The 26,068-nt window shown below is 37.9% G+C and overlaps 1 protein-coding gene across 1 annotated transcript in view; it reads right to left on the reverse strand.

The window, feature by feature from the left end:
• Nucleotides 1-26,068, reverse strand: part of LOC138755110 (mucin-2-like) — a 28,970-nt gene that overhangs the window by 1,261 nt on the left and 1,641 nt on the right. The window contains exons 3-17 of the mRNA XM_069920459.1: nucleotides 25,037-25,249; nucleotides 23,288-23,500; nucleotides 21,540-21,752; nucleotides 19,804-20,016; nucleotides 18,055-18,267; nucleotides 16,306-16,518; nucleotides 14,558-14,770; nucleotides 12,822-13,034; nucleotides 11,073-11,285; nucleotides 9,324-9,536; nucleotides 7,576-7,788; nucleotides 5,840-6,052; nucleotides 4,091-4,303; nucleotides 2,342-2,554; nucleotides 594-806 (exon numbers count right to left, since the gene is read on the reverse strand). Of these exons, the coding sequence (XP_069776560.1) occupies nucleotides 594-806; nucleotides 2,342-2,554; nucleotides 4,091-4,303; nucleotides 5,840-6,052; nucleotides 7,576-7,788; nucleotides 9,324-9,536; nucleotides 11,073-11,285; nucleotides 12,822-13,034; nucleotides 14,558-14,770; nucleotides 16,306-16,518; nucleotides 18,055-18,267; nucleotides 19,804-20,016; nucleotides 21,540-21,752; nucleotides 23,288-23,500; nucleotides 25,037-25,249 (3,195 nt within the window). The remainder of the gene's footprint in view (nucleotides 1-593; nucleotides 807-2,341; nucleotides 2,555-4,090; nucleotides 4,304-5,839; nucleotides 6,053-7,575; nucleotides 7,789-9,323; nucleotides 9,537-11,072; nucleotides 11,286-12,821; nucleotides 13,035-14,557; nucleotides 14,771-16,305; nucleotides 16,519-18,054; nucleotides 18,268-19,803; nucleotides 20,017-21,539; nucleotides 21,753-23,287; nucleotides 23,501-25,036; nucleotides 25,250-26,068) is intronic.

Below are 26,068 nucleotides of genomic sequence, written 5' to 3' on the forward strand. Positions count from 1 at the left end.
GCTGTCCATTCGAAGCACTGATATCACGGGAGTAAGGATTACAGAGAAGAGTTTCGTTGCAGTCATTGGTGCAGAGGATAAGTGATAATTGTAGAATCTTTTCTCCGTGAGAGGACTTATTATCCGCAAGAGATGAGAGTGTCTCCTGGAGAGGCTGGACTAATGTCACAATACCAATTATGGAGAAAGAAGCAAATAATATTTCAAAAAGAGGATAATTGGCCAGAATTTTGCACCAACAACTTCCATTCATTACATCTATGTTTCTCGACCCAATGTCTATACAGAACATTAAATGACGAGGTTTCGGTTGTTGGCTCTATAAATCACATATCCTGAAGTGGATCAATTTAAAGAAAAATTCTGCAGGTGAATTGGAGTAAAGTTTAGTTTATGGTAAGTTAATTTCCTCAGCCTAAACCTACACAGAAAAGAATTTCCATTCTGTGGTCATCCTGCTAAAATTATGAATTGGATTATCCTCTTGTCAATCTAAATCATTTTGTGCATTCAACTAAGGTTAGGAGCATATCTTGCTGTCAATCTGTTTTCAATGGATGATAAAAGTTCTACACGGTAACTGTTTGACTTACCAGCTGACATCCTTTGTCCGTGATTGTCACAGGTACAGGTTGAAGTTGCTGTTGGTGTTGTAGTTACTGTCATGGTTGTTTCTGTTGTTGGGGTTTCAACGGTGCTTGTGGTACTTTCACATCTTCCTGTATACCTCAGAAGTTCACAATCGTCCGTACACAGAGTGAAGTTGCAGAGGCCTGATTTACCTGCAGAAGTCACAATCGCCTGACCTGGAGGCAGAGTAATGATAATGAATTTAAGAAATAAACTTTGTGCAATGTATATACGGACGGAAATACATACTTGATGCAGAAAACAGTATATTTTATGATATAAGAAAAGTATGAGAATCGATCTGTATTTATTTTTTTAAATTTGGATTGAAAGCAATGAGGTAATCATGAAAATCTATTGAAAAATGCGTAGAGCACCATTAGAATAGTGTGTTCTTGTCAGGTCTTTCACAGCAGATAAGGTGTACATTCTTTTGAGCGTATCTGAGGAGTTTCACCACAATGTGCCTGGGTCAGGGCACATATCGTATGAAACAAGAATAACAAATGTAGGGATTTTCCCTCGAAAGAGTCAAAAGACGAGAGAAGAAATCAAAGAGGAACACAAGTTGATGATTAATCATCTATCATTTGTTACCAGGTGTCATAATAGCAAAAATCAGATTCAAGAGGACATCTTTTATTGTGAGTGGAAGAAGTTTCATAGGAGATGATGGAGATATGATTTTGACATAGACTCTGGTGGATTCCTGGAAAGCATTGCCAGGCAAGGTGTAGGTTTTGTGAGAATGGAGACAATCAGAAGACACCGATGGCCATATGGAAGAAGGAAAAAATATGTGTTGAAAATTGGCAGGGGCAAAATATATTGTGTGGAATAGATTTACACAAATGTGTACATACTATTGGCCTGAATGGCCAGCCCCGTTCTATGTTAAGTACTTGCATAATTGTGAAGGGACAACAGAGACTTTAAATTGACTTATATTTTTACATCCTTCCAATAAATCAATTGCAGATCAGTCTCTGAGAAAATCAAGGCAGAGTTGAATATGATCAAGATGCTCTTTGGCCAAAATAGTTCATGCTGACTGAGCTTCTCTAATTGAAAATAACATGGACAGAAATTATTTGGTCATCTTGTCTGTGAGTCCATCGCAGTCCATTCGAAACACTGACATCATGGGAGTTTGGATCATAGAGAAGAGTTTGGTTGCAGTGATTGGAGCAGAGGATAAGTAATAATTGCAGAATCTTTTCTCCGTGAGAGGATTGATAATCCGCAAGAGATGAGACTGTCACCTGGACAGGCTGGATTAGTGTCACACTACCAATCATGGAGAAAGAAGCAAATAATATTTCAAACAGAGGAGCATGGGCCATGAATTTTGCACCAACTACTTCCATTCATTACAGCTATGTTTCTCGACACAATGTGTATACAGAACATTAAATGACGAGATTTCGGTTGTAGGCTATATAAATGACATATCCTGAAGTTGATCAACTTAAATAAAATTTCTGGAGGTGAATTGGAGTAAAGTTTAGTTTATGGTAAGTTAATTTCCTCAGCCTAAACCTACACAGAAATGTATTTCCATTCTGTGGTCATTCTGCTAAAATTATGAATTGGATTATCCTCTCGACAATCTTACCCATTTTGTGCTTTCAACTAAGGTTAGGAGCATATCTTGCTGTCAACCTGTTTTCAATGGATGATAAAACTTCTACACGGTAACTGTTCGACTTACCAGCTGACATCCTTTGTCCGTGATTGTCACAGGTACAGGTTGAAGTTGCTGTTGGTGTTGTAGTTACTGTCATGGTTGTTTCTGTTTTTGGGGTTTCAACGGTGCTGGTGGTACTTTCACATCTTCCTGTATACTTCAGAAGTTCACAATCGTCCGTACACAGAGTGAAGTTACAGAGGCCTGATTTACCTGCAGATGTCACAATCGCCTGACCTGGAGGCAGAGTAATGAAAATGAATTTAAGGACATAAACTTTGTGCAATGTATATACGGACGGAAATACATACTTGATGCAGAAAACGGTATATTTTAAGATATAAGAAAAGTATGAGAATCGATCTGTATTTATTTTTTTAAATTTGGATTGAAAGCAATGAGGTAATCATGAAAATCTATTGAAAAATGCGTAGACCAGCAGTAGAATAGTGTGTTCTGGTCAGGTCTTTCACAGCAGATAAGGTGTACATTCTTTTGAGCGTATCTGAGGAGTTTCACCACAATGTGCCTGGGTCAGGGCACATATCGTATGAAACAAGAATAACAAATTTAGGGATTTTCCCTTGAAAGAGTCAAAGGACGATAGAAGAAATCAAAGAGGAACACAAGTTGATGATTAATCATCTATCATTTGCTACTAGGTGTCATAATAGCAAAAATCAGATTCAAGAGGACATTTTTTATTGTGAGTGGAAGAAGTTTTATAGGAGTTGATAGAGATATGATTTTGACACAGACACTGGTGGTTTCCTGGAAAGCATTGCCTGGCAAGGTGTAGGGTTTGTGAGAATGGAGACAATCAGAAGACACCGATGGCCATATGGATGAAGGAAAAAAAATGTGATGAATCTTGGCAGATGCAAAATAGATTGTGTGGAATAGTTTTACACAAATGTGTACATACTATTGGCCTGAATGGCCAGCCCCGTTCTATGTTAAGTACTTGCTTAATTGTGAAGGGACAACAGAAACTTTAAATTAACTTATAGCTTTACTTCCTTCCAATAAATCAATTGCAGATCAGTCTCTGAGGAAATCAAGACAGAGTTGACTATGATCAAGATGCTCTTTGGCCAAAATAGTTCATGCTGACTGAGCTGCTCTAAATGAAAATAACATGGACAGAAATTATTTGGTCATCTTGTCTGTGAGTCCATCGCAGTCCATTCGAAGCACTGACATCATGGGAGTTTGGATCATAGAGAAGAGTTTGGTTGCAGTGATTGGAGCAGAGGATAAGTAATAATTGCAGAATCTTTTCTCCATGAGAGGATTGATAATCCGCAAGAGATGAGACTGTCACCTGGACAGGCTGGACTAGTGTCACACTACCAATCATGGAGAAAGAAGCAAATAATATTTCTAACAGAGGAGGATGGGCCATGAATTTTGCACCAACTACTTCCATTCATTACAGCTATGTTTCTCGACACAATGTGTATACTGAACATTAAATGACGAGGTTTCGGTTGTGGGCAAAATAAATGACATATCCTGAAGTTGATCAATTTAAATAAAATTTCTGGAGGTGAATTGGAGTAAAGTTTAGTTTATGGTAAGTTAATTTCCTCAGCTTAAACCTACACAGAAAAGCATTTCCATTCTGTGGTCATCCTGCTAAAATTATGAATTGGATTATCCTCTTGTCAATCTAAATCATTTTGTGCATTCAAGTCAGGTTAGCAGCAGATATTGCTGTCGATCTATTTTCAATGGATGATAAAACTTCTACACGGTAACTGTTTGACTTACCAGCTGACATCCTTTGTCCGTGATTGTCACAGGTACAGGTTGAAGTTGCTGTTGGTTTTGTAGTTACTGTCATGGTTGTTTCTGTTGTTGGGGTTTCAACGGTGCTGGTGGTACTTTCACATCTTCCTGTATACTTCAGAAGTTCACAATCGTCCGTACACAGAGTGAAGTTACAGAGGCCTGATTTACCTGCAGAAGTCACAATCGCTTGACCTGGAGGCAGAGTAATGAAAATGAATTTAAGGACATAAACTTTGTGCAATGTATATACGGACGGAAATACATACTTGATGCAGAAAACAGTATATTTTAAGATATAAGAAAAGTATGAGAATCGATCTGTATTTATTTTTTTAAATTTGGATTGAAAGCAATGAGGTAATCATGAAAATCTATTGAAAAATGCGTAGACCAGCAGTAGAATAGTGTGTTCTGGTCAGGTCTTTCACAGAAGATAAGGTGTACATTCTTTTGAGCGTATCTGAGGAGTTTCACCACAATGTGCCTGGGTCAGGGCACATATCGTATGAAACAAGAATAACAAATTTAGGGATTTTCCCTTGAAAGAGTCAAAGGACGATAGAAGAAATCAAAGAGGAACACAAGTTGATGATTAATCATCTATCATTTGCTACTAGGTGTCATAATAGCAAAAATCAGATACAAGAGGACATTTTTTATTGTGAGTGGAAGAAGTTTCATAGGAGTTGATAGAGATATGATTTTGACACAGACACTGGTGGTTTCCTGGAAAGCATTGCCTGGCAAGGTGTAGGGTTTGTGAGAATGGAGACAATCAGAAGACACCGATGGCCATATGGATGAAGGAAAAAAAATGTGATGAATCTTGGCAGATGCAAAATAGATTGTGTGGAATAGTTTTACACAAATGTGTACATACTATTGGCCTGAATGGCCAGCCCCGTTCTATGTTAAGTACTTGCTTAATTGTGAAGGGACAACAGAAACTTTAAATTAACTTATAGCTTTACTTCCTTCCAATAAATCAATTGCAGATCAGTCTCTGAGGAAATCAAGACAGAGTTGACTATGATCAAGATGCTCTTTGGCCAAAATAGTTCATGCTGACTGAGCTGCTCTAAATGAAAATAACATGGACAGAAATTATTTGGTCATCTTGTCTGTGAGTCCATCGCAGTCCATTCGAAGCACTGACATCATGGGAGTTTGGATCATAGAGAAGAGTTTGGTTGCAGTGATTCGTGCAGAGGATAAGTAATAATTGCAGAATCTTTTCTCCGTGAGAGGATTGATAATCCGCAAGAGATGAGACTGTCACCTGGACAGGCTGGACTAGTGTCACACTACCAATCATGGAGAAAGAAGCAAATAATATTTCTAACAGAGGAGGATGGGCCATGAATTTTGCACCAACTACTTCCATTCATTACAGCTATGTTTCTCGACACAATGTGTATACTGAACATTAAATGACGAGGTTTCGGTTGTGGGCAAAATAAATGACATATCCTGAAGTTGATCAATTTAAATAAAATTTCTGGAGGTGAATTGGAGTAAAGTTTAGTTTATGGTAAGTTAATTTCCTCAGCTTAAACCTACACAGAAAAGCATTTCCATTCTGTGGTCATCCTGCTAAAATTATGAATTGGATTATCCTCTTGTCAATCTAAATCATTTTGTGCATTCAAGTCAGGTTAGCAGCAGATATTGCTGTCAATCTATTTTCAATGGATGATAAAACTTCTACACGGTAACTAATTGACTTACCAGCTGACATCCTTTGTCCGTGATTGTCACAGGTACAGGTTGAAGTTGCTGTTGGTGTTGTAGTTACTGTCATGGTTGTTTCTGTTGTTGGGGTTTCGACGGTGCTGGTGGTACTTTCACATCTTCCTGTATACTTCAGAAGTTCACAATCGTCCGTACACAGAGTGAAGTTACAGAGGCCTGATTTCCCAGCAGAAGTCACAATCGCCTGACCTGGAGGCAGAGTAATGATAATGAGTTTAAGGACATAAACTTTGTGCAATGTATATACGGACTGAAATACATACTTGATGCAGAAAACAGGATATTTTAAGATATAAGAAAAATATGAGAATCGATCTCTATTTATTTTTTTAAAGTTGGATTGAAAGCAATGAGGTAATCATGAAAATCTATTGAAAAATGCGTAGACCAGCATTAGAATAGTGTGTTCTGGTCAGGTCTTTCACTGCAGAAAAGGTATACATTCTTTTGAGCGTATCCGAGGAGTTTCACCACAATGTGCCTGGTTCAGGACACATATCGTATGAAACAATGATAACAAATTTAGGGTTTTTCCCTTGAAAGAGTCAAAGGACGAGAGAAAAATCAGAGAGGAACACAAGATGATGATTAATCGTCTATCATTTGCTGCCAGGTGTAATAATAGTGAAAAGCAAATTCAAGAGGTCATCTTTTATTGTGAGTGGAAGAAGTTTCATAGGAGATGATGGAGATATGATTTTGACACAGACACTGGTGGATTCCTGGAAAGCATTGCCAGGCAAGGTGTAGGTTTTGTGAGAATGGAGACAATCAGAAGACACCAATGGCCATATGGATGAAGGAACAAACATGTGATGAATCTTGGCAGGGGCAAAATAGATTGTATGGAATAGTTTTACACAAATGTGTACATACTATTGGCCTGAAAGCTCAGCCCCATTACTTGCTTAATTGTGAAGGGACAACAGAAACTTTAAATTAACATATAGTTTTACATCCTTCCAATAAATCAATTGCATATCAGTCTCTGAGGAAATCATGACAGAGTTGACTATGATCAAGATGCTCTTTGGCTAAAATAGTTCATGCTGATTGAGCTGCTCTAAATGAAAATAACATGGACAGAAATTATTTGGTAATCTTGTCTTTGTGTCCATCGCTGTCCATTCGAAGCACTGACAACACGGGAGTAAGGATCACAGAGAAGAGTTTCGTTGCAGTCATTGGTGCAGAGGATAAGTGATAATTGTAGAATCTTTTCTCCGTGAGAGGACTTATTATCCGCAAGAGATGAGAGTGTCTCCTGGAGAGGCTGGACTAAAATCACAATACCAATTATGGAGAAAGAAGCAAATAATATTTCAAAAAGAGGATAATTGGCCAGAATTTTGCACCAACAACTTCCATTCATTACAGCTATGTTTCTCGACCCAATGTGTATACAGAACATTAAATGACGAGGTTTCGGTTGTTGGCTATATAAATCACATATCCTGAAGTTGATCAATTTAAAGAAAACTTCTGCAGGTGAATTGGAGTAAAGTTTAGTTTATGGTAAGTTAATTTCCTCAGCATAAACCTACACAGAAAAGCATTTCCATTCTGTGGTCATCCTGCTAAAATTATGAATTGGATTATCCTCTTGTCAATCTAAATCATTTTGTGCATTCAACTAAGGTTAGGAGCATATCTTGCTGTCAATCTGTTTTCAATGGATGATAAAACTTCTACACGGTAACTGTTTGACTTACCAGCTGACATCCTTTGTCCGTGATTGTCACAGGTACAGGTTGAAGTTGCTGTTGGTGTTGTAGTTACTGTCATGGTTGTTTCTGTTGTTGGGGTTTCAACGGTGCTGGTGGTACTTTCACATCTTCCTGTATACTTCAGAAGTTCACAATCGTCCGTACACAGAGTGAAGTTACAGAGGCCTGATTTACCTGCAGAAGTCACAATCGCCTGACCTGGAGGCAGAGTAATGATAATGAATTTAAGAAATAAACTTTGTGCAATGTATATACGGACGGAAATACATACTTGATGCAGAAAACAGTATATTTTAAGATATAAGAAAAGTATGAGAATCGATCTGTATTTATTTTTTTAAATTTGGATTGAAAGCAATGAGGTAATCATGAAAATCTATTCAAAAATGCGTAGAGCACCATTAGAATAGTATGTTCTTGTCAGGTCTTTTACAGCAGATAAGGTGTACATTCTTTTGAGCGTATCTGAGGAGTTTCACCACAATGTGCCTGGGTCAGGGCACATATCGTATGAAACAAGAATAACAAATGTAGGGATTTTCCCTCGAAAGAGTCAAAAGACGAGAGAAGAAATCAAAGAGGAACACAAGTTGATGATTAATCATCTATCATTTGTTACCAGGTGTCATAATAGCAAAAATCAGATTTAAGAGGTCATCTTTTATTGTGAGTGGAAGAAGTTTCATAGGAGATGATGGAGATATGATTTTGACACAGACTCTGGTGGATTCCTGGAAAGCATTGCCAGGCAAGGTGTAGGTTTTGTGAGAATGGAGACAATCAGAAGACACCGATGGCCATATGGAAGAAGGAAAAAGTATGTGTTGAAAATTGGCAGGGGCAAAATATATTGTGTGGAATAGATTTACACAAATGTGTACATACTATTGGCCTGAATGGCCAGCCCCGTTCTAGGTTAAGTACTTGCATAATTGTGAAGGGACAACAGAGACTTTAAATTGACTTATATTTTTACATCCTTCCAATAAATCAATTGCAGATCAGTCTCTGAGAAAATCAAGGCAGAGTTGAATATGATCAAGATGCTCTTTGGCCAAAATAGTTCATGCTGACTGAGCTTCTCTAATTGAAAATAACATGGACAGAAATTATTTGGTCATCTTGTCTGTGAGTCCATCGCAGTCCATTCGAAACACTGACATCATGGGAGTTTGGATCATAGAGAAGAGTTTGGTTGCAGTGATTGGAGCAGAGGATAAGTAATAATTGCAGAATCTTTTCTCCGTGAGAGGATTGATAATCCGCAAGAGATGAGACTGTCACCTGGACAGGCTGGATTAGTGTCACACTACCAATCATGGAGAAAGAAGCAAATAATATTTCAAACAGAGGAGCATGGGCCATGAATTTTGCACCAACTACTTCCATTCATTACAGCTATGTTTCTCGACACAATGTGTATACAGAACATTAAATGACGAGATTTCGGTTGTAGGCTATATAAATGACATATCCTGAAGTTGATCAACTTAAATAAAATTTCTGGAGGTGAATTGGAGTAAAGTTTAGTTTATGGTAAGTTAATTTCCTCAGCCTAAACCTACACAGAAATGTATTTCCATTCTGTGGTCATTCTGCTAAAATTATGAATTGGATTATCCTCTCGACAATCTTACCCATTTTGTGCTTTCAACTAAGGTTAGGAGCATATCTTGCTGTCAACCTGTTTTCAATGGATGATAAAACTTCTACACGGTAACTGTTCGACTTACCAGCTGACATCCTTTGTCCGTGATTGTCACAGGTACAGGTTGAAGTTGCTGTTGGTTTTGTAGTTACTGTCATGGTTGTTTCTGTTGTTGGGGTTTCAACGGTGCTGGTGGTACTTTCACATCTTCCTGTATACTTCAGAAGTTCACAATCGTCCGTACACAGAGTGAAGTTACAGAGGCCTGATTTACCTGCAGAAGTCACAATCGCCTGACCTGGAGGCAGAGTAATGAAAATGAATTTAAGGACATAAACTTTGTGCAATGTATATACGGACGGAAATACATACTTGATGCAGAAAACGGTATATTTTAAGATATAAGAAAAGTATGAGAATCGATCTGTATTTATTTTTTTAAATTTGGATTGAAAGCAATGAGGTAATCATGAAAATCTATTGAAAAATGCGTAGACCAGCAGTAGAATAGTGTGTTCTGGTCAGGTCTTTCACAGCAGATAAGGTGTACATTCTTTTGAGCGTATCTGAGGAGTTTCACCACAATGTGCCTGGGTCAGGGCACATATCGTATGAAACAAGAATAACAAATTTAGGGATTTTCCCTTGAAAGAGTCAAAGGACGATAGAAGAAATCAAAGAGGAACACAAGTTGATGATTAATCATCTATCATTTGCTACTAGGTGTCATAATAGCAAAAATCAGATTCAAGAGGACATTTTTTATTGTGAGTGGAAGAAGTTTTATAGGAGTTGATAGAGATATGATTTTGACACAGACACTGGTGGTTTCCTGGAAAGCATTGCCTGGCAAGGTGTAGGGTTTGTGAGAATGGAGACAATCAGAAGACACCGATGGCCATATGGATGAAGGAAAAAAAATGTGATGAATCTTGGCAGATGCAAAATAGATTGTGTGGAATAGTTTTACACAAATGTGTACATACTATTGGCCTGAATGGCCAGCCCCGTTCTATGTTAAGTACTTGCTTAATTGTGAAGGGACAACAGAAACTTTAAATTAACTTATAGCTTTACTTCCTTCCAATAAATCAATTGCAGATCAGTCTCTGAGGAAATCAAGACAGAGTTGACTATGATCAAGATGCTCTTTGGCCAAAATAGTTCATGCTGACTGAGCTGCTCTAAATGAAAATAACATGGACAGAAATTATTTGGTCATCTTGTCTGTGAGTCCATCGCAGTCCATTCGAAGCACTGACATCATGGGAGTTTGGATCATAGAGAAGAGTTTGGTTGCAGTGATTGGAGCAGAGGATAAGTAATAATTGCAGAATCTTTTCTCCATGAGAGGATTGATAATCCGCAAGAGATGAGACTGTCACCTGGACAGGCTGGACTAGTGTCACACTACCAATCATGGAGAAAGAAGCAAATAATATTTCTAACAGAGGAGGATGGGCCATGAATTTTGCACCAACTACTTCCATTCATTACAGCTATGTTTCTCGACACAATGTGTATACTGAACATTAAATGACGAGGTTTCGGTTGTGGGCAAAATAAATGACATATCCTGAAGTTGATCAATTTAAATAAAATTTCTGGAGGTGAATTGGAGTAAAGTTTAGTTTATGGTAAGTTAATTTCCTCAGCTTAAACCTACACAGAAAAGCATTTCCATTCTGTGGTCATCCTGCTAAAATTATGAATTGGATTATCCTCTTGTCAATCTAAATCATTTTGTGCATTCAAGTCAGGTTAGCAGCAGATATTGCTGTCGATCTATTTTCAATGGATGATAAAACTTCTACACGGTAACTGTTTGACTTACCAGCTGACATCCTTTGTCCGTGATTGTCACAGGTACAGGTTGAAGTTGCTGTTGGTTTTGTAGTTACTGTCATGGTTGTTTCTGTTGTTGGGGTTTCAACGGTGCTGGTGGTACTTTCACATCTTCCTGTATACTTCAGAAGTTCACAATCGTCCGTACACAGAGTGAAGTTACAGAGGCCTGATTTACCTGCAGAAGTCACAATCGCTTGACCTGGAGGCAGAGTAATGAAAATGAATTTAAGGACATAAACTTTGTGCAATGTATATACGGACGGAAATACATACTTGATGCAGAAAACAGTATATTTTAAGATATAAGAAAAGTATGAGAATCGATCTGTATTTATTTTTTTAAATTTGGATTGAAAGCAATGAGGTAATCATGAAAATCTATTGAAAAATGCGTAGACCAGCAGTAGAATAGTGTGTTCTGGTCAGGTCTTTCACAGAAGATAAGGTGTACATTCTTTTGAGCGTATCTGAGGAGTTTCACCACAATGTGCCTGGGTCAGGGCACATATCGTATGAAACAAGAATAACAAATTTAGGGATTTTCCCTTGAAAGAGTCAAAGGACGATAGAAGAAATCAAAGAGGAACACAAGTTGATGATTAATCATCTATCATTTGCTACTAGGTGTCATAATAGCAAAAATCAGATTCAAGAGGACATTTTTTATTGTGAGTGGAAGAAGTTTCATAGGAGTTGATAGAGATATGATTTTGACACAGACACTGGTGGTTTCCTGGAAAGCATTGCCTGGCAAGGTGTAGGGTTTGTGAGAATGGAGACAATCAGAAGACACCGATGGCCATATGGATGAAGGAAAAAAAATGTGATGAATCTTGGCAGATGCAAAATAGATTGTGTGGAATAGTTTTACACAAATGTGTACATACTATTGGCCTGAATGGCCAGCCCCGTTCTATGTTAAGTACTTGCTTAATTGTGAAGGGACAACAGAAACTTTAAATTAACTTATAGCTTTACTTCCTTCCAATAAATCAATTGCAGATCAGTCTCTGAGGAAATCAAGACAGAGTTGACTATGATCAAGATGCTCTTTGGCCAAAATAGTTCATGCTGACTGAGCTGCTCTAAATGAAAATAACATGGACAGAAATTATTTGGTCATCTTGTCTGTGAGTCCATCGCAGTCCATTCGAAGCACTGACATCATGGGAGTTTGGATCATAGAGAAGAGTTTGGTTGGAGTGATTGGAGCAGAGGATAAGTAATAATTGCAGAATCTTTTCTCCGTGAGAGGATTGATAATCCGCAAGAGATGAGACTGTCACCTGGACAGGCTGGACTAGTGTCACACTACCAATCATGGAGAAAGAAGCAAATAATATTTCTAACAGAGGAGGATGGGCCATGAATTTTGCACCAACTACTTCCATTCATTACAGCTATGTTTCTCGACACAATGTGTATACTGAACATTAAATGACGAGGTTTCGGTTGTGGGCAAAATAAATGACATATCCTGAAGTTGATCAATTTAAATAAAATTTCTGGAGGTGAATTGGAGTAAAGTTTAGTTTATGGTAAGTTAATTTCCTCAGCTTAAACCTACACAGAAAAGCATTTCCATTCTGTGGTCATCCTGCTAAAATTATGAATTGGATTATCCTCTTGTCAATCTAAATCATTTTGTGCATTCAAGTCAGGTTAGCAGCAGATATTGCTGTCGATCTATTTTCAATGGATCATAAAACTTCTACACGGTAACTAATTGACTTACCAGCTGACATCCTTTGTCCGTGATTGTCACAGGTACAGGTTGAAGTTGCTGTTGGTGTTGTAGTTACTGTCATGGTTGTTTCTGTTGTTGGGGTTTCGACGGTGCTGGTGGTACTTTCACATCTTCCTGTATACTTCAGAAGTTCACAATCGTCCGTACACAGAGTGAAGTTACAGAGGCCTGATTTCCCAGCAGAAGTCACAATCGCCTGACCTGGAGGCAGAGTAATGATAATGAGTTTAAGGACATAAACTTTGTGCAATGTATATACGGACTGAAATACATACTTGATGCAGAAAACAGGATATTTTAAGATATAAGAAAAATATGAGAATCGATCTCTATTTATTTTTTTAAAGTTGGATTGAAAGCAATGAGGTAATCATGAAAATCTATTGAAAAATGCGTAGACCAGCATTAGAATAGTGTGTTCTGGTCAGGTCTTTCACTGCAGAAAAGGTATACATTCTTTTGAGCGTATCCGAGGAGTTTCACCACAATGTGCCTGGTTCAGGACACATATCGTATGAAACAATGATAACAAATTTAGGGTTTTTCCCTTGAAAGAGTCAAAGGACGAGAGAAAAATCAGAGAGGAACACAAGATGATGATTAATCGTCTATAATTTGCTGCCAGGTGTAATAATAGTGAAAAGCAAATTCAAGAGGTCATCTTTTATTGTGAGTGGAAGAAGTTTCATAGGAGATGATGGAGATATGATTTTGACACAGACACTGGTGGATTCCTGGAAAGCATTGCCAGGCAAGGTGTAGGTTTTGTGAGAATGGAGACAATCAGAAGACACCAATGGCCATATGGATGAAGGAAAAAACATGTGATGAATCTTGGCAGGGGCAAAATAGATTGTATGGAATAGTTTTACACAAATGTGTACATACTATTGGCCTGAAAGCTCAGCCCCATTACTTGCTTAATTGTGAAGGGACAACAGAAACTTTAAATTAACATATAGTTTTACATCCTTCCAATAAATCAATTGCATATCAGTCTCTGAGGAAATCATGACAGAGTTGACTATGATCAAGATGCTCTTTGGCTAAAATAGTTCATGCTGATTGAGCTGCTCTAAATGAAAATAACATGGACAGAAATTATTTGGTCATCTTGTCTTTGTGTCCATCGCTGTCCATTCGAAGCACTGACAACACGGGAGTAAGGATCACAGAGAAGAGTTTCGTTGCAGTCATTGGTGCAGAGGATAAGTGATAATTGTAGAATCTTTTCTCCGTGAGAGGACTTATTATCCGCAAGAGATGAGAGTGTCTCCTGGAGAGGCTGGACTAAAATCACAATACCAATTATGGAGAAAGAAGCAAATAATATTTCAAAAAGAGGATAATTGGCCAGAATTTTGCACCAACAACTTCCATTCATTACAGCTATGTTTCTCGACCCAATGTGTATACAGAACATTAAATGACGAGGTTTCGGTTGTTGGCTATATAAATCACATATCCTGAAGTTGATCAATTTAAAGAAAACTTCTGCAGGTGAATTGGAGTAAAGTTTAGTTTATGGTAAGTTAATTTCCTCAGCATAAACCTACACAGAAAAGCATTTCCATTCTGTGGTCATCCTGCTAAAATTATGAATTGAATTATCCTCTTGTCAATCTAAATCATTTTGTGCATTCAACTAAGGTTAGGAGCATATCTTGCTGTCAATCTGTTTTCAATGGATGATAAAACTTCTACACGGTAACTGTTTGACTTACCAGCTGACATCCTTTGTCCGTGATTGTCACAGGTACAGGTTGAAGTTGCTGTTGGTGTTGTAGTTACTGTCATGGTTGTTTCTGTTGTTGGGGTTTCAACGGTGCTGGTGGTACTTTCACATCTTCCTGTATACTTCAGAAGTTCACAATCGTCCGTACACAGAGTGAAGTTACAGAGGCCTGATTTACCTGCAGAAGTCACAATCGCCTGACCTGGAGGCAGAGTAATGATAATGAATTTAAGAAATAAACTTTGTGCAATGTATATACGGACGGAAATACATACTTGATGCAGAAAACAGTATATTTTAAGATATAAGAAAAGTATGAGAATCGATCTGTATTTATTTTTTTTAATTTGGATTGAAAGCAATGAGGTAATCATGAAAATCTATTCAAAAATGCGTAGAGCACCATTAGAATAGTATGTTCTTGTCAGGTCTTTTACAGCAGATAAGGTGTACATTCTTTTGAGCGTATCTGAGGAGTTTCACCACAATGTGCCTGGGTCAGGGCACATATCGTATGAAACAAGAATAACAAATGTAGGGATTTTCCCTCGAAAGAGTCAAAAGACGAGAGAAGAAATCAAAGAGGAACACAAGTTGATGATTAATCATCTATCATTTGTTACCAGGTGTCATAATAGCAAAAATCAGATTTAAGAGGTCATCTTTTATTGTGAGTGGAAGAAGTTTCATAGGAGATGATGGAGATATGATTTTGACACAGACTCTGGTGGATTCCTGGAAAGCATTGCCAGGCAAGGTGTAGGTTTTGTGAGAATGGAGACAATCAGAAGACACCGATGGCCATATGGAAGAAGGAAAAAGTATGTGTTGAAAATTGGCAGGGGCAAAATATATTGTGTGGAATAGATTTACACAAATGTGTACATACTATTGGCCTGAATGGCCAGCCCCGTTCTAGGTTAAGTACTTGCATAATTGTGAAGGGACAACAGAGACTTTAAATTGACTTATATTTTTACATCCTTCCAATAAATCAATTGCAGATCAGTCTCTGAGAAAATCAAGGCAGAGTTGAATATGATCAAGATGCTCTTTGGCCAAAATAGTTCATGCTGACTGAGCTTCTCTAATTGAAAATAACATGGACAGAAATTATTTGGTCATCTTGTCTGTGAGTCCATCGCAGTCCATTCGAAACACTGACATCATGGGAGTTTGGATCATAGAGAAGAGTTTGGTTGCAGTGATTGGAGCAGAGGATAAGTAATAATTGCAGAATCTTTTCTCCGTGAGAGGATTGATAATCCGCAAGAGATGAGACTGTCACCTGGACAGGCTGGATTAGTGTCACACTACCAATCATGGAGAAAGGAGCAAATAATATTTCAAACAGAGGAGCATGGGCCATGAATTTTGCACCAACTACTTCCATTCATTACAGCTATGTTTCTCGACACAATGTGTATACAGAACATTAAATGACGAGATTTCGGTTGTAGGCTATATAAATGACATATCCTGAAGTTGATCAACTTAAATAAAATTTCTGGAGGTGAATTGGAGTAAAGTTTAGTTTATGGTAAGTTAATTTCCTCAGCCTAAACCTACACAGAAATGTATTTCCATTCTGTGGTCATTCTGCTAAAATTATGAATTGGATTATCCTCTCGACAATCTTACCCATTTTGTGCTTTCAACTAAGGTTAGGAGCATATCTTGCTGTCAACCTGTTTTCAATGGATGATAAAACTTCTACACGGTAACTGTTCGACTTACCAGCTGACATCCTTTGTCCGTGATTGTCACAGGTACAGGTTGAAGTTGCTGTTGGTGTTGTAGTTACTGTCATGGTTGTTTCTGTTTTTGGGGTTTCAACGGTGCTGGTGGTACTTTCACATCTTCCTGTATACTTCAGAAGTTCACAATCGTCCGTACACAGAGTGAAGTTACAGAGGCCTGATTTACCTGCAGAAGTCACAATCGCCTGACCTGGAGGCAGAGTAATGAAAATGAATTTAAGGACATAAACTTTGTGCAATGTATATACGGACGGAAATACATACTTGATGCAGAAAACGGTATATTTTAAGATATAAGAAAAGTATGAGAATCGATCTGTATTTATTTTTTTAAATTTGGATTGAAAGCAATGAGGTAATCATGAAAATCTATTGAAAAATGCGTAGACCAGCAGTAGAATAGTGTGTTCTGGTCAGGTCTTTCACAGCAGATAAGGTGTACATTCTTTTGAGCGTATCTGAGGAGTTTCACCACAATGTGCCTGGGTCAGGGCACATATCGTATGAAACAAGAATAACAAATTTAGGGATTTTCCCTTGAAAGAGTCAAAGGACGATAGAAGAAATCAAAGAGGAACACAAGTTGATGATTAATCATCTATCATTTGCTACTAGGTGTCATAATAGCAAAAATCAGATTCAAGAGGACATTTTTTATTGTGAGTGGAAGAAGTTTTATAGGAGTTGATAGAGATATGATTTTGACACAGACACTGGTGGTTTCCTGGAAAGCATTGCCTGGCAAGGTGTAGGGTTTGTGAGAATGGAGACAATCAGAAGACACCGATGGCCATATGGATGAAGGAAAAAAAATGTGATGAATCTTGGCAGATGCAAAATAGATTGTGTGGAATAGTTTTACACAAATGTGTACATACTATTGGCCTGAATGGCCAGCCCCGTTCTATGTTAAGTACTTGCTTAATTGTGAAGGGACAACAGAAACTTTAAATTAACTTATAGCTTTACTTCCTTCCAATAAATCAATTGCAGATCAGTCTCTGAGGAAATCAAGACAGAGTTGACTATGATCAAGATGCTCTTTGGCCAAAATAGTTCATGCTGACTGAGCTGCTCTAAATGAAAATAACATGGACAGAAATTATTTGGTCATCTTGTCTGTGAGTCCATCGCAGTCCATTCGAAGCACTGACATCATGGGAGTTTGGATCATAGAGAAGAGTTTGGTTGCAGTGATTCGTGCAGAGGATAAGTAATAATTGCAGAATCTTTTCTCCGTGAGAGGATTGATAATCCGCAAGAGATGAGACTGTCACCTGGACAGGCTGGACTAGTGTCACACTACCAATCATGGAGAAAGAAGCAAATAATATTTCTAACAGAGGAGGATGGGCCATGAATTTTGCACCAACTACTTCCATTCATTACAGCTATGTTTCTCGACACAATGTGTATACTGAACATTAAATGACGAGGTTTCGGTTGTGGGCAAAATAAATGACATATCCTGAAGTTGATCAATTTAAATAAAATTTCTGGAGGTGAATTGGAGTAAAGTTTAGTTTATGGTAAGTTAATTTCCTCAGCTTAAACCTACACAGAAAAGCATTTCCATTCTGTGGTCATCCTGCTAAAATTATGAATTGGATTATCCTCTTGTCAATCTAAATCATTTTGTGCATTCAAGTCAGGTTAGCAGCAGATATTGCTGTCGATCTTTTTTCAATGGATGATAAAACTTCTACACGGTAACTGTTTGACTTACCAGCTGACATCCTTTGTCCGTGATTGTCACAGGTACAGGTTGAAGTTGCTGTTGGTTTTGTAGTTACTGTCATGGTTGTTTCTGTTGTTGGGGTTTCAACGGTGCTGGTGGTACTTTCACATCTTCCTGTATACTTCAGAAGTTCACAATCGTCCGTACACAGAGTGAAGTTACAGAGGCCTGATTTACCTGCAGAAGTCACAATCGCTTGACCTGGAGGCAGAGTAATGAAAATGAATTTAAGGACATAAACTTTGTGCAATGTATATACGGACGGAAATACATACTTGATGCAGAAAACAGTATATTTTAAGATATAAGAAAAGTATGAGAATCGATCTGTATTTATTTTTTTAAATTTGGATTGAAAGCAATGAGGTAATCATGAAAATCTATTGAAAAATGCGTAGACCAGCAGTAGAATAGTGTGTTCTGGTCAGGTCTTTCACAGAAGATAAGGTGTACATTCTTTTGAGCGTATCTGAGGAGTTTCACCACAATGTGCCTGGGTCAGGGCACATATCGTATGAAACAAGAATAACAAATTTAGGGATTTTCCCTTGAAAGAGTCAAAGGACGATAGAAGAAATCAAAGAGGAACACAAGTTGATGATTAATCATCTATCATTTGCTACTAGGTGTCATAATAGCAAAAATCAGATTCAAGAGGACATTTTTTATTGTGAGTGGAAGAAGTTTCATAGGAGTTGATAGAGATATGATTTTGACACAGACACTGGTGGTTTCCTGGAAAGCATTGCCTGGCAAGGTGTAGGGTTTGTGAGAATGGAGACAATCAGAAGACACCGATGGCCATATGGATGAAGGAAAAAAAATGTGATGAATCTTGGCAGATGCAAAATAGATTGTGTGGAATAGTTTTACACAAATGTGTACATACTATTGGCCTGAATGGCCAGCCCCGTTCTATGTTAAGTACTTGCTTAATTGTGAAGGGACAACAGAAACTTTAAATTAACTTATAGCTTTACTTCCTTCCAATAAATCAATTGCAGATCAGTCTCTGAGGAAATCAAGACAGAGTTGACTATGATCAAGATGCTCTTTGGCCAAAATAGTTCATGCTGACTGAGCTGCTCTAAATGAAAATAACATGGACAGAAATTATTTGGTCATCTTGTCTGTGAGTCCATCGCAGTCCATTCGAAGCACTGACATCATGGGAGTTTGGATCATAGAGAAGAGTTTGGTTGGAGTGATTGGAGCAGAGGATAAGTAATAATTGCAGAATCTTTTCTCCGTGAGAGGATTGATAATCCGCAAGAGATGAGACTGTCACCTGGACAGGCTGGACTAGTGTCACACTACCAATCATGGAGAAAGAAGCAAATAATATTTCTAACAGAGGAGGATGGGCCATGAATTTTGCACCAACTACTTCCATTCATTACAGCTATGTTTCTCGACACAATGTGTATACTGAACATTAAATGACGAGGTTTCGGTTGTGGGCAAAATAAATGACATATCCTGAAGTTGATCAATTTAAATAAAATTTCTGGAGGTGAATTGGAGTAAAGTTTAGTTTATGGTAAGTTAATTTCCTCAGCTTAAACCTACACAGAAAAGCATTTCCATTCTGTGGTCATCCTGCTAAAATTATGAATTGGATTATCCTCTTGTCAATCTAAATCATTTTGTGCATTCAAGTCAGGTTAGCAGCAGATATTGCTGTCGATCTATTTTCAATGGATCATAAAACTTCTACACGGTAACTAATTGACTTACCAGCTGACATCCTTTGTCCGTGATTGTCACAGGTACAGGTTGAAGTTGCTGTTGGTGTTGTAGTTACTGTCATGGTTGTTTCTGTTGTTGGGGTTTCGACGGTGCTGGTGGTACTTTCACATCTTCCTGTATACTTCAGAAGTTCACAATCGTCCGTACACAGAGTGAAGTTACAGAGGCCTGATTTCCCAGCAGAAGTCACAATCGCCTGACCTGGAGGCAGAGTAATGATAATGAGTTTAAGGACATAAACTTTGTGCAATGTATATACGGACTGAAATACATACTTGATGCAGAAAACAGGATATTTTAAGATATAAGAAAAATATGAGAATCGATCTCTATTTATTTTTTTAAAGTTGGATTGAAAGCAATGAGGTAATCATGAAAATCTATTGAAAAATGCGTAGACCAGCATTAGAATAGTGTGTTCTGGTCAGGTCTTTCACTGCAGAAAAGGTATACATTCTTTTGAGCGTATCCGAGGAGTTTCACCACAATGTGCCTGGTTCAGGACACATATCGTATGAAACAATGATAACAAATTTAGGGTTTTTCCCTTGAAAGAGTCAAAGGACGAGAGAAAAATCAGAGAGGAACACAAGATGATGATTAATCGTCTATAATTTGCTGCCAGGTGTAATAATAGTGAAAAGCAAATTCAAGAGGTCATCTTTTATTGTGAGTGGAAGAAGTTTCATAGGAGATGATGGAGATATGATTTTGACACAGACACTGATGGATTCCTGGAAAGCATTGCCAGGCAAGGTGTAGGTTTTGTGAGAATGGAGACAATCAGAAGACACCAATGGCCATATGGATGAAGGAAAAAACATGTGATGAATCTTGGCAGGGGCAAAATAGATTGTATGGAATAGTTTTACACAAATGTGTACATACTATTGGCCTGAAAGCTCAGCCCCATTACTTGCTTAATTGTGAAGGGACAACAGAAACTTTAAATTAACATATAGTTTTACATCCTTCCAATAAATCAATTGCATATCAGTCTCTGAGGAAATCATGACAGAGTTGACTATGATCAAGATGCTCTTTGGCTAAAATAGTTCATGCTGATTGAGCTGCTCTAAATGAAAATAACATGGACAGAAATTATTTGGTCATCTTGTCTTTGTGTCCATCGCTGTCCATTCGAAGCACTGACAACACGGGAGTAAGGATCACAGAGAAGAGTTTCGTTGCAGTCATTGGTGCAGAGGATAAGTGATAATTGTAGAATCTTTTCTCCGTGAGAGGACTTATTATCCGCAAGAGATGAGAGTGTCTCCTGGAGAGGCTGGACTAAAATCACAATACCAATTATGGAGAAAGAAGCAAATAATATTTCAAAAAGAGGATAATTGGCCAGAATTTTGCACCAACAACTTCCATTCATTACAGCTATGTTTCTCGACCCAATGTGTATACAGAACATTAAATGACGAGGTTTCGGTTGTTGGCTATATAAATCACATATCCTGAAGTTGATCAATTTAAAGAAAACTTCTGCAGGTGAATTGGAGTAAAGTTTAGTTTATGGTAAGTTAATTTCCTCAGCATAAACCTACACAGAAAAGCATTTCCATTCTGTGGTCATCCTGCTAAAATTATGAATTGGATTATCCTCTTGTCAATCTAAATCATTTTGTGCATTCAACTAAGGTTAGGAGCATATCTTGCTGTCAATCTGTTTTCAATGGATGATAAAACTTCTACACGGTAACTGTTTGACTTACCAGCTGACATCCTTTGTCCGTGATTGTCACAGGTACAGGTTGAAGTTGCTGTTGGTGTTGTAGTTACTGTCATGGTTGTTTCTGTTGTTGGGGTTTCAACGGTGCTGGTGGTACTTTCACATCTTCCTGTATACTTCAGAAGTTCACAATCGTCCGTACACAGAGTGAAGTTACAGAGGCCTGATTTACCTGCAGAAGTCACAATCGCCTGACCTGGAGGCAGAGTAATGATAATGAATTTAAGAAATAAACTTTGTGCAATGTATATACGGACGGAAATACATACTTGATGCAGAAAACAGTATATTTTAAGATATAAGAAAAGTATGAGAATCGATCTGTATTTATTTTTTTTAATTTGGATTGAAAGCAATGAGGTAATCATGAAAATCTATTCAAAAATGCGTAGAGCACCATTAGAATAGTATGTTCTTGTCAGGTCTTTTACAGCAGATAAGGTGTACATTCTTTTGAGCGTATCTGAGGAGTTTCACCACAATGTGCCTGGGTCAGGGCACATATCGTATGAAACAAGAATAACAAATGTAGGGATTTTCCCTCGAAAGAGTCAAAAGACGAGAGAAGAAATCAAAGAGGAACACAAGTTGATGATTAATCATCTATCATTTGTTACCAGGTGTCATAATAGCAAAAATCAGATTTAAGAGGTCATCTTTTATTGTGAGTGGAAGAAGTTTCATAGGAGATGATGGAGATATGATTTTGACACAGACTCTGGTGGATTCCTGGAAAGCATTGCCAGGCAAGGTGTAGGTTTTGTGAGAATGGAGACAATCAGAAGACACCGATGGCCATATGGAAGAAGGAAAAAATATGTGTTGAAAATTGGCAGGGGCAAAATATATTGTGTGGAATAGATTTACACAAATGTGTACATACTATTGGCCTGAATGGCCAGCCCCGTTCTAGGTTAAGTACTTGCATAATTGTGAAGGGACAACAGAGACTTTAAATTGACTTATATTTTTACATCCTTCCAATAAATCAATTGCAGATCAGTCTCTGAGAAAATCAAGGCAGAGTTGAATATGATCAAGATGCTCTTTGGCCAAAATAGTTCATGCTGACTGAGCTTCTCTAATTGAAAATAACATGGACAGAAATTATTTGGTCATCTTGTCTGTGAGTCCATCGCAGTCCATTCGAAACACTGACATCATGGGAGTTTGGATCATAGAGAAGAGTTTGGTTGCAGTGATTGGAGCAGAGGATAAGTAATAATTGCAGAATCTTTTCTCCGTGAGAGGATTGATAATCCGCAAGAGATGAGACTGTCACCTGGACAGGCTGGATTAGTGTCACACTACCAATCATGGAGAAAGAAGCAAATAATATTTCAAACAGAGGAGCATGGGCCATGAATTTTGCACCAACTACTTCCATTCATTACAGCTATGTTTCTCGACACAATGTGTATACAGAACATTAAATGACGAGATTTCGGTTGTAGGCTATATAAATGACATATCCTGAAGTTGATCAACTTAAATAAAATTTCTGGAGGTGAATTGGAGTAAAGTTTAGTTTATGGTAAGTTAATTTCCTCAGCCTAAACCTACACAGAAATGTATTTCCATTCTGTGGTCATTCTGCTAAAATTATGAATTGGATTATCCTCTCGACAATCTTACCCATTTTGTGCTTTCAACTAAGGTTAGGAGCATATCTTGCTGTCAACCTGTTTTCAATGGATGATAAAACTTCTACACGGTAACTGTTCGACTTACCAGCTGACATCCTTTGTCCGTGATTGTCACAGGTACAGGTTGAAGTTGCTGTTGGTGTTGTAGTTACTGTCATGGTTGTTTCTGTTTTTGGGGTTTCAACGGTGCTGGTGGTACTTTCACATCTTCCTGTATACTTCAGAAGTTCACAATCGTCCGTACACAGAGTGAAGTTACAGAGGCCTGATTTACCTGCAGAAGTCACAATCGCCTGACCTGGAGGCAGAGTAATGAAAATGAATTTAAGGACATAAACTTTGTGCAATGTATATACGGACGGAAATACATACTTGATGCAGAAAACGGTATATTTTAAGATATAAGAAAAGTATGAGAATCGATCTGTATTTATTTTTTTAAATTTGGATTGAAAGCAATGAGGTAATCATGAAAATCTATTGAAAAATGCGTAGACCAGCAGTAGAATAGTGTGTTCTGGTCAGGTCTTTCACAGCAGATAAGGTGTACATTCTTTTGAGCGTATCTGAGGAGTTTCACCACAATGTGCCTGGGTCAGGGCACATATCGTATGAAACAAGAATAACAAATTTAGGGATTTTCCCTTGAAAGAGTCAAAGGACGATAGAAGAAATCAAAGAGGAACACAAGTTGATGATTAATCATCTATCATTTGCTACTAGGTGTCATAATAGCAAAAATCAGATTCAAGAGGACATTTTTTATTGTGAGTGGAAGAAGTTTTATAGGAGTTGATAGAGATATGATTTTGACACAGACACTGGTGGTTTCCTGGAAAGCATTGCCTGGCAAGGTGTAGGGTTTGTGAGAATGGAGACAATCAGAAGACACCGATGGCCATATGGATGAAGGAAAAAAAATGTGATGAATCTTGGCAGATGCAAAATAGATTGTGTGGAATAGTTTTACACAAATGTGTACATACTATTGGCCTGAATGGCCAGCCCCGTTCTATGTTAAGTACTTGCTTAATTGTGAAGGGACAACAGAAACTTTAAATTAACTTATAGCTTTACTTCCTTCCAATAAATCAATTGCAGATCAGTCTCTGAGGAAATCAAGACAGAGTTGACTATGATCAAGATGCTCTTTGGCCAAAATAGTTCATGCTGACTGAGCTGCTCTAAATGAAAATAACATGGACAGAAATTATTTGGTCATCTTGTCTGTGAGTCCATCGCAGTCCATTCGAAGCACTGACATCATGGGAGTTTGGATCATAGAGAAGAGTTTGGTTGCAGTGATTCGTGCAGAGGATAAGTAATAATTGCAGAATCTTTTCTCCGTGAGAGGATTGATAATCCGCAAGAGATGAGACTGTCACCTGGACAGGCTGGACTAGTGTCACACTACCAATCATGGAGAAAGAAGCAAATAATATTTCTAACAGAGGAGGATGGGCCATGAATTTTGCACCAACTACTTCCATTCATTACAGCTATGTTTCTCGACACAATGTGTATACTGAACATTAAATGACGAGGTTTCGGTTGTGGGCAAAATAAATGACATATCCTGAAGTTGATCAATTTAAATAAAATTTCTGGAGGTGAATTGGAGTAAAGTTTAGTTTATGGTAAGTTAATTTCCTCAGCTTAAACCTACACAGAAAAGCATTTCCATTCTGTGGTCATCCTGCTAAAATTATGAATTGGATTATCCTCTTGTCAATCTAAATCATTTTGTGCATTCAAGTCAGGTTAGCAGCAGATATTGCTGTCGATCTATTTTCAATGGATGATAAAACTTCTACACGGTAACTAATTGACTTACCAGCTGACATCCTTTGTCCGTGATTGTCACAGGTACAGGTTGAAGTTGCTGTTGGTGTTGTAGTTACTGTCATGGTTGTTTCCGTTGTTGGGCTTTCGACGGTGCTGGTGGTACTTTCACATCTTCCTGTATACTTCAGAAGTTCACAATCGTCCGTACACAGAGTGAAGTTACAGAGGCCTGATTTCCCAGCAGAAGTCACAATCGCCTGACCTGGAGGCAGAGTAATGATAATGAGTTTAAGGACATAAACTTTGTGCAATGTATATACGGACTGAAATACATACTTGATGCAGAAAACAGGATATTTTAAGATATAAGAAAAATATGAGAATCGATCTCTATTTATTTTTTTAAAGTTGGATTGAAAGCAATGAGGTAATCATGAAAATCTATTGAAAAATGCGTAGACCAGCATTAGAATAGTGTGTTCTGGTCAGGTCTTTCACTGCAGAAAAGGTATACATTCTTTTGAGCGTATCCGAGGAGTTTCACCACAATGTGCCTGGTTCAGGACACATATCGTATGAAACAATGATAACAAATTTAGGGTTTTTCCCTTGAAAGAGTCAAAGGACGAGAGAAAAATCAGAGAGGAACACAAGATGATGATTAATCGTCTATAATTTGCTGCCAGGTGTAATAATAGTGAAAAGCAAATTCAAGAGGACATCTGTTTATTGTGAGTGGAAGAAGTTTCATAGGAGATGATAGAGATATGATTTTGACACAGACACTGGTGGTTTCCTGGAAAGAATTGCCTGGCAAGGTGTAGGGTTTGTGAGAATGGAGACAATCAGAAGACACCGATGGCCATATGGATGAAGGAAAAAATATGTGATGAATCTTGGCAGATGGAAAATAGATTCTGTGGAATAGTTTTACACAAATGTGTACATACTATTGGCCTGAATGGCCAGCCCCGTTCTATGTTAAGTACTTGCTTAATTGTGAAGGGACAACAGAAACTTTAAATTAACTTATAGTTTTACATCCTTCCAATAAATCAATTGCATATCAGTCTCTGAGGAA

The sequence above is a fragment of the Narcine bancroftii genome, chromosome 1 (genome assembly GCF_036971445.1).
Source record: "Narcine bancroftii isolate sNarBan1 chromosome 1, sNarBan1.hap1, whole genome shotgun sequence".
Lineage (NCBI taxonomy): Eukaryota > Metazoa > Chordata > Chondrichthyes > Torpediniformes > Narcinidae > Narcine > Narcine bancroftii.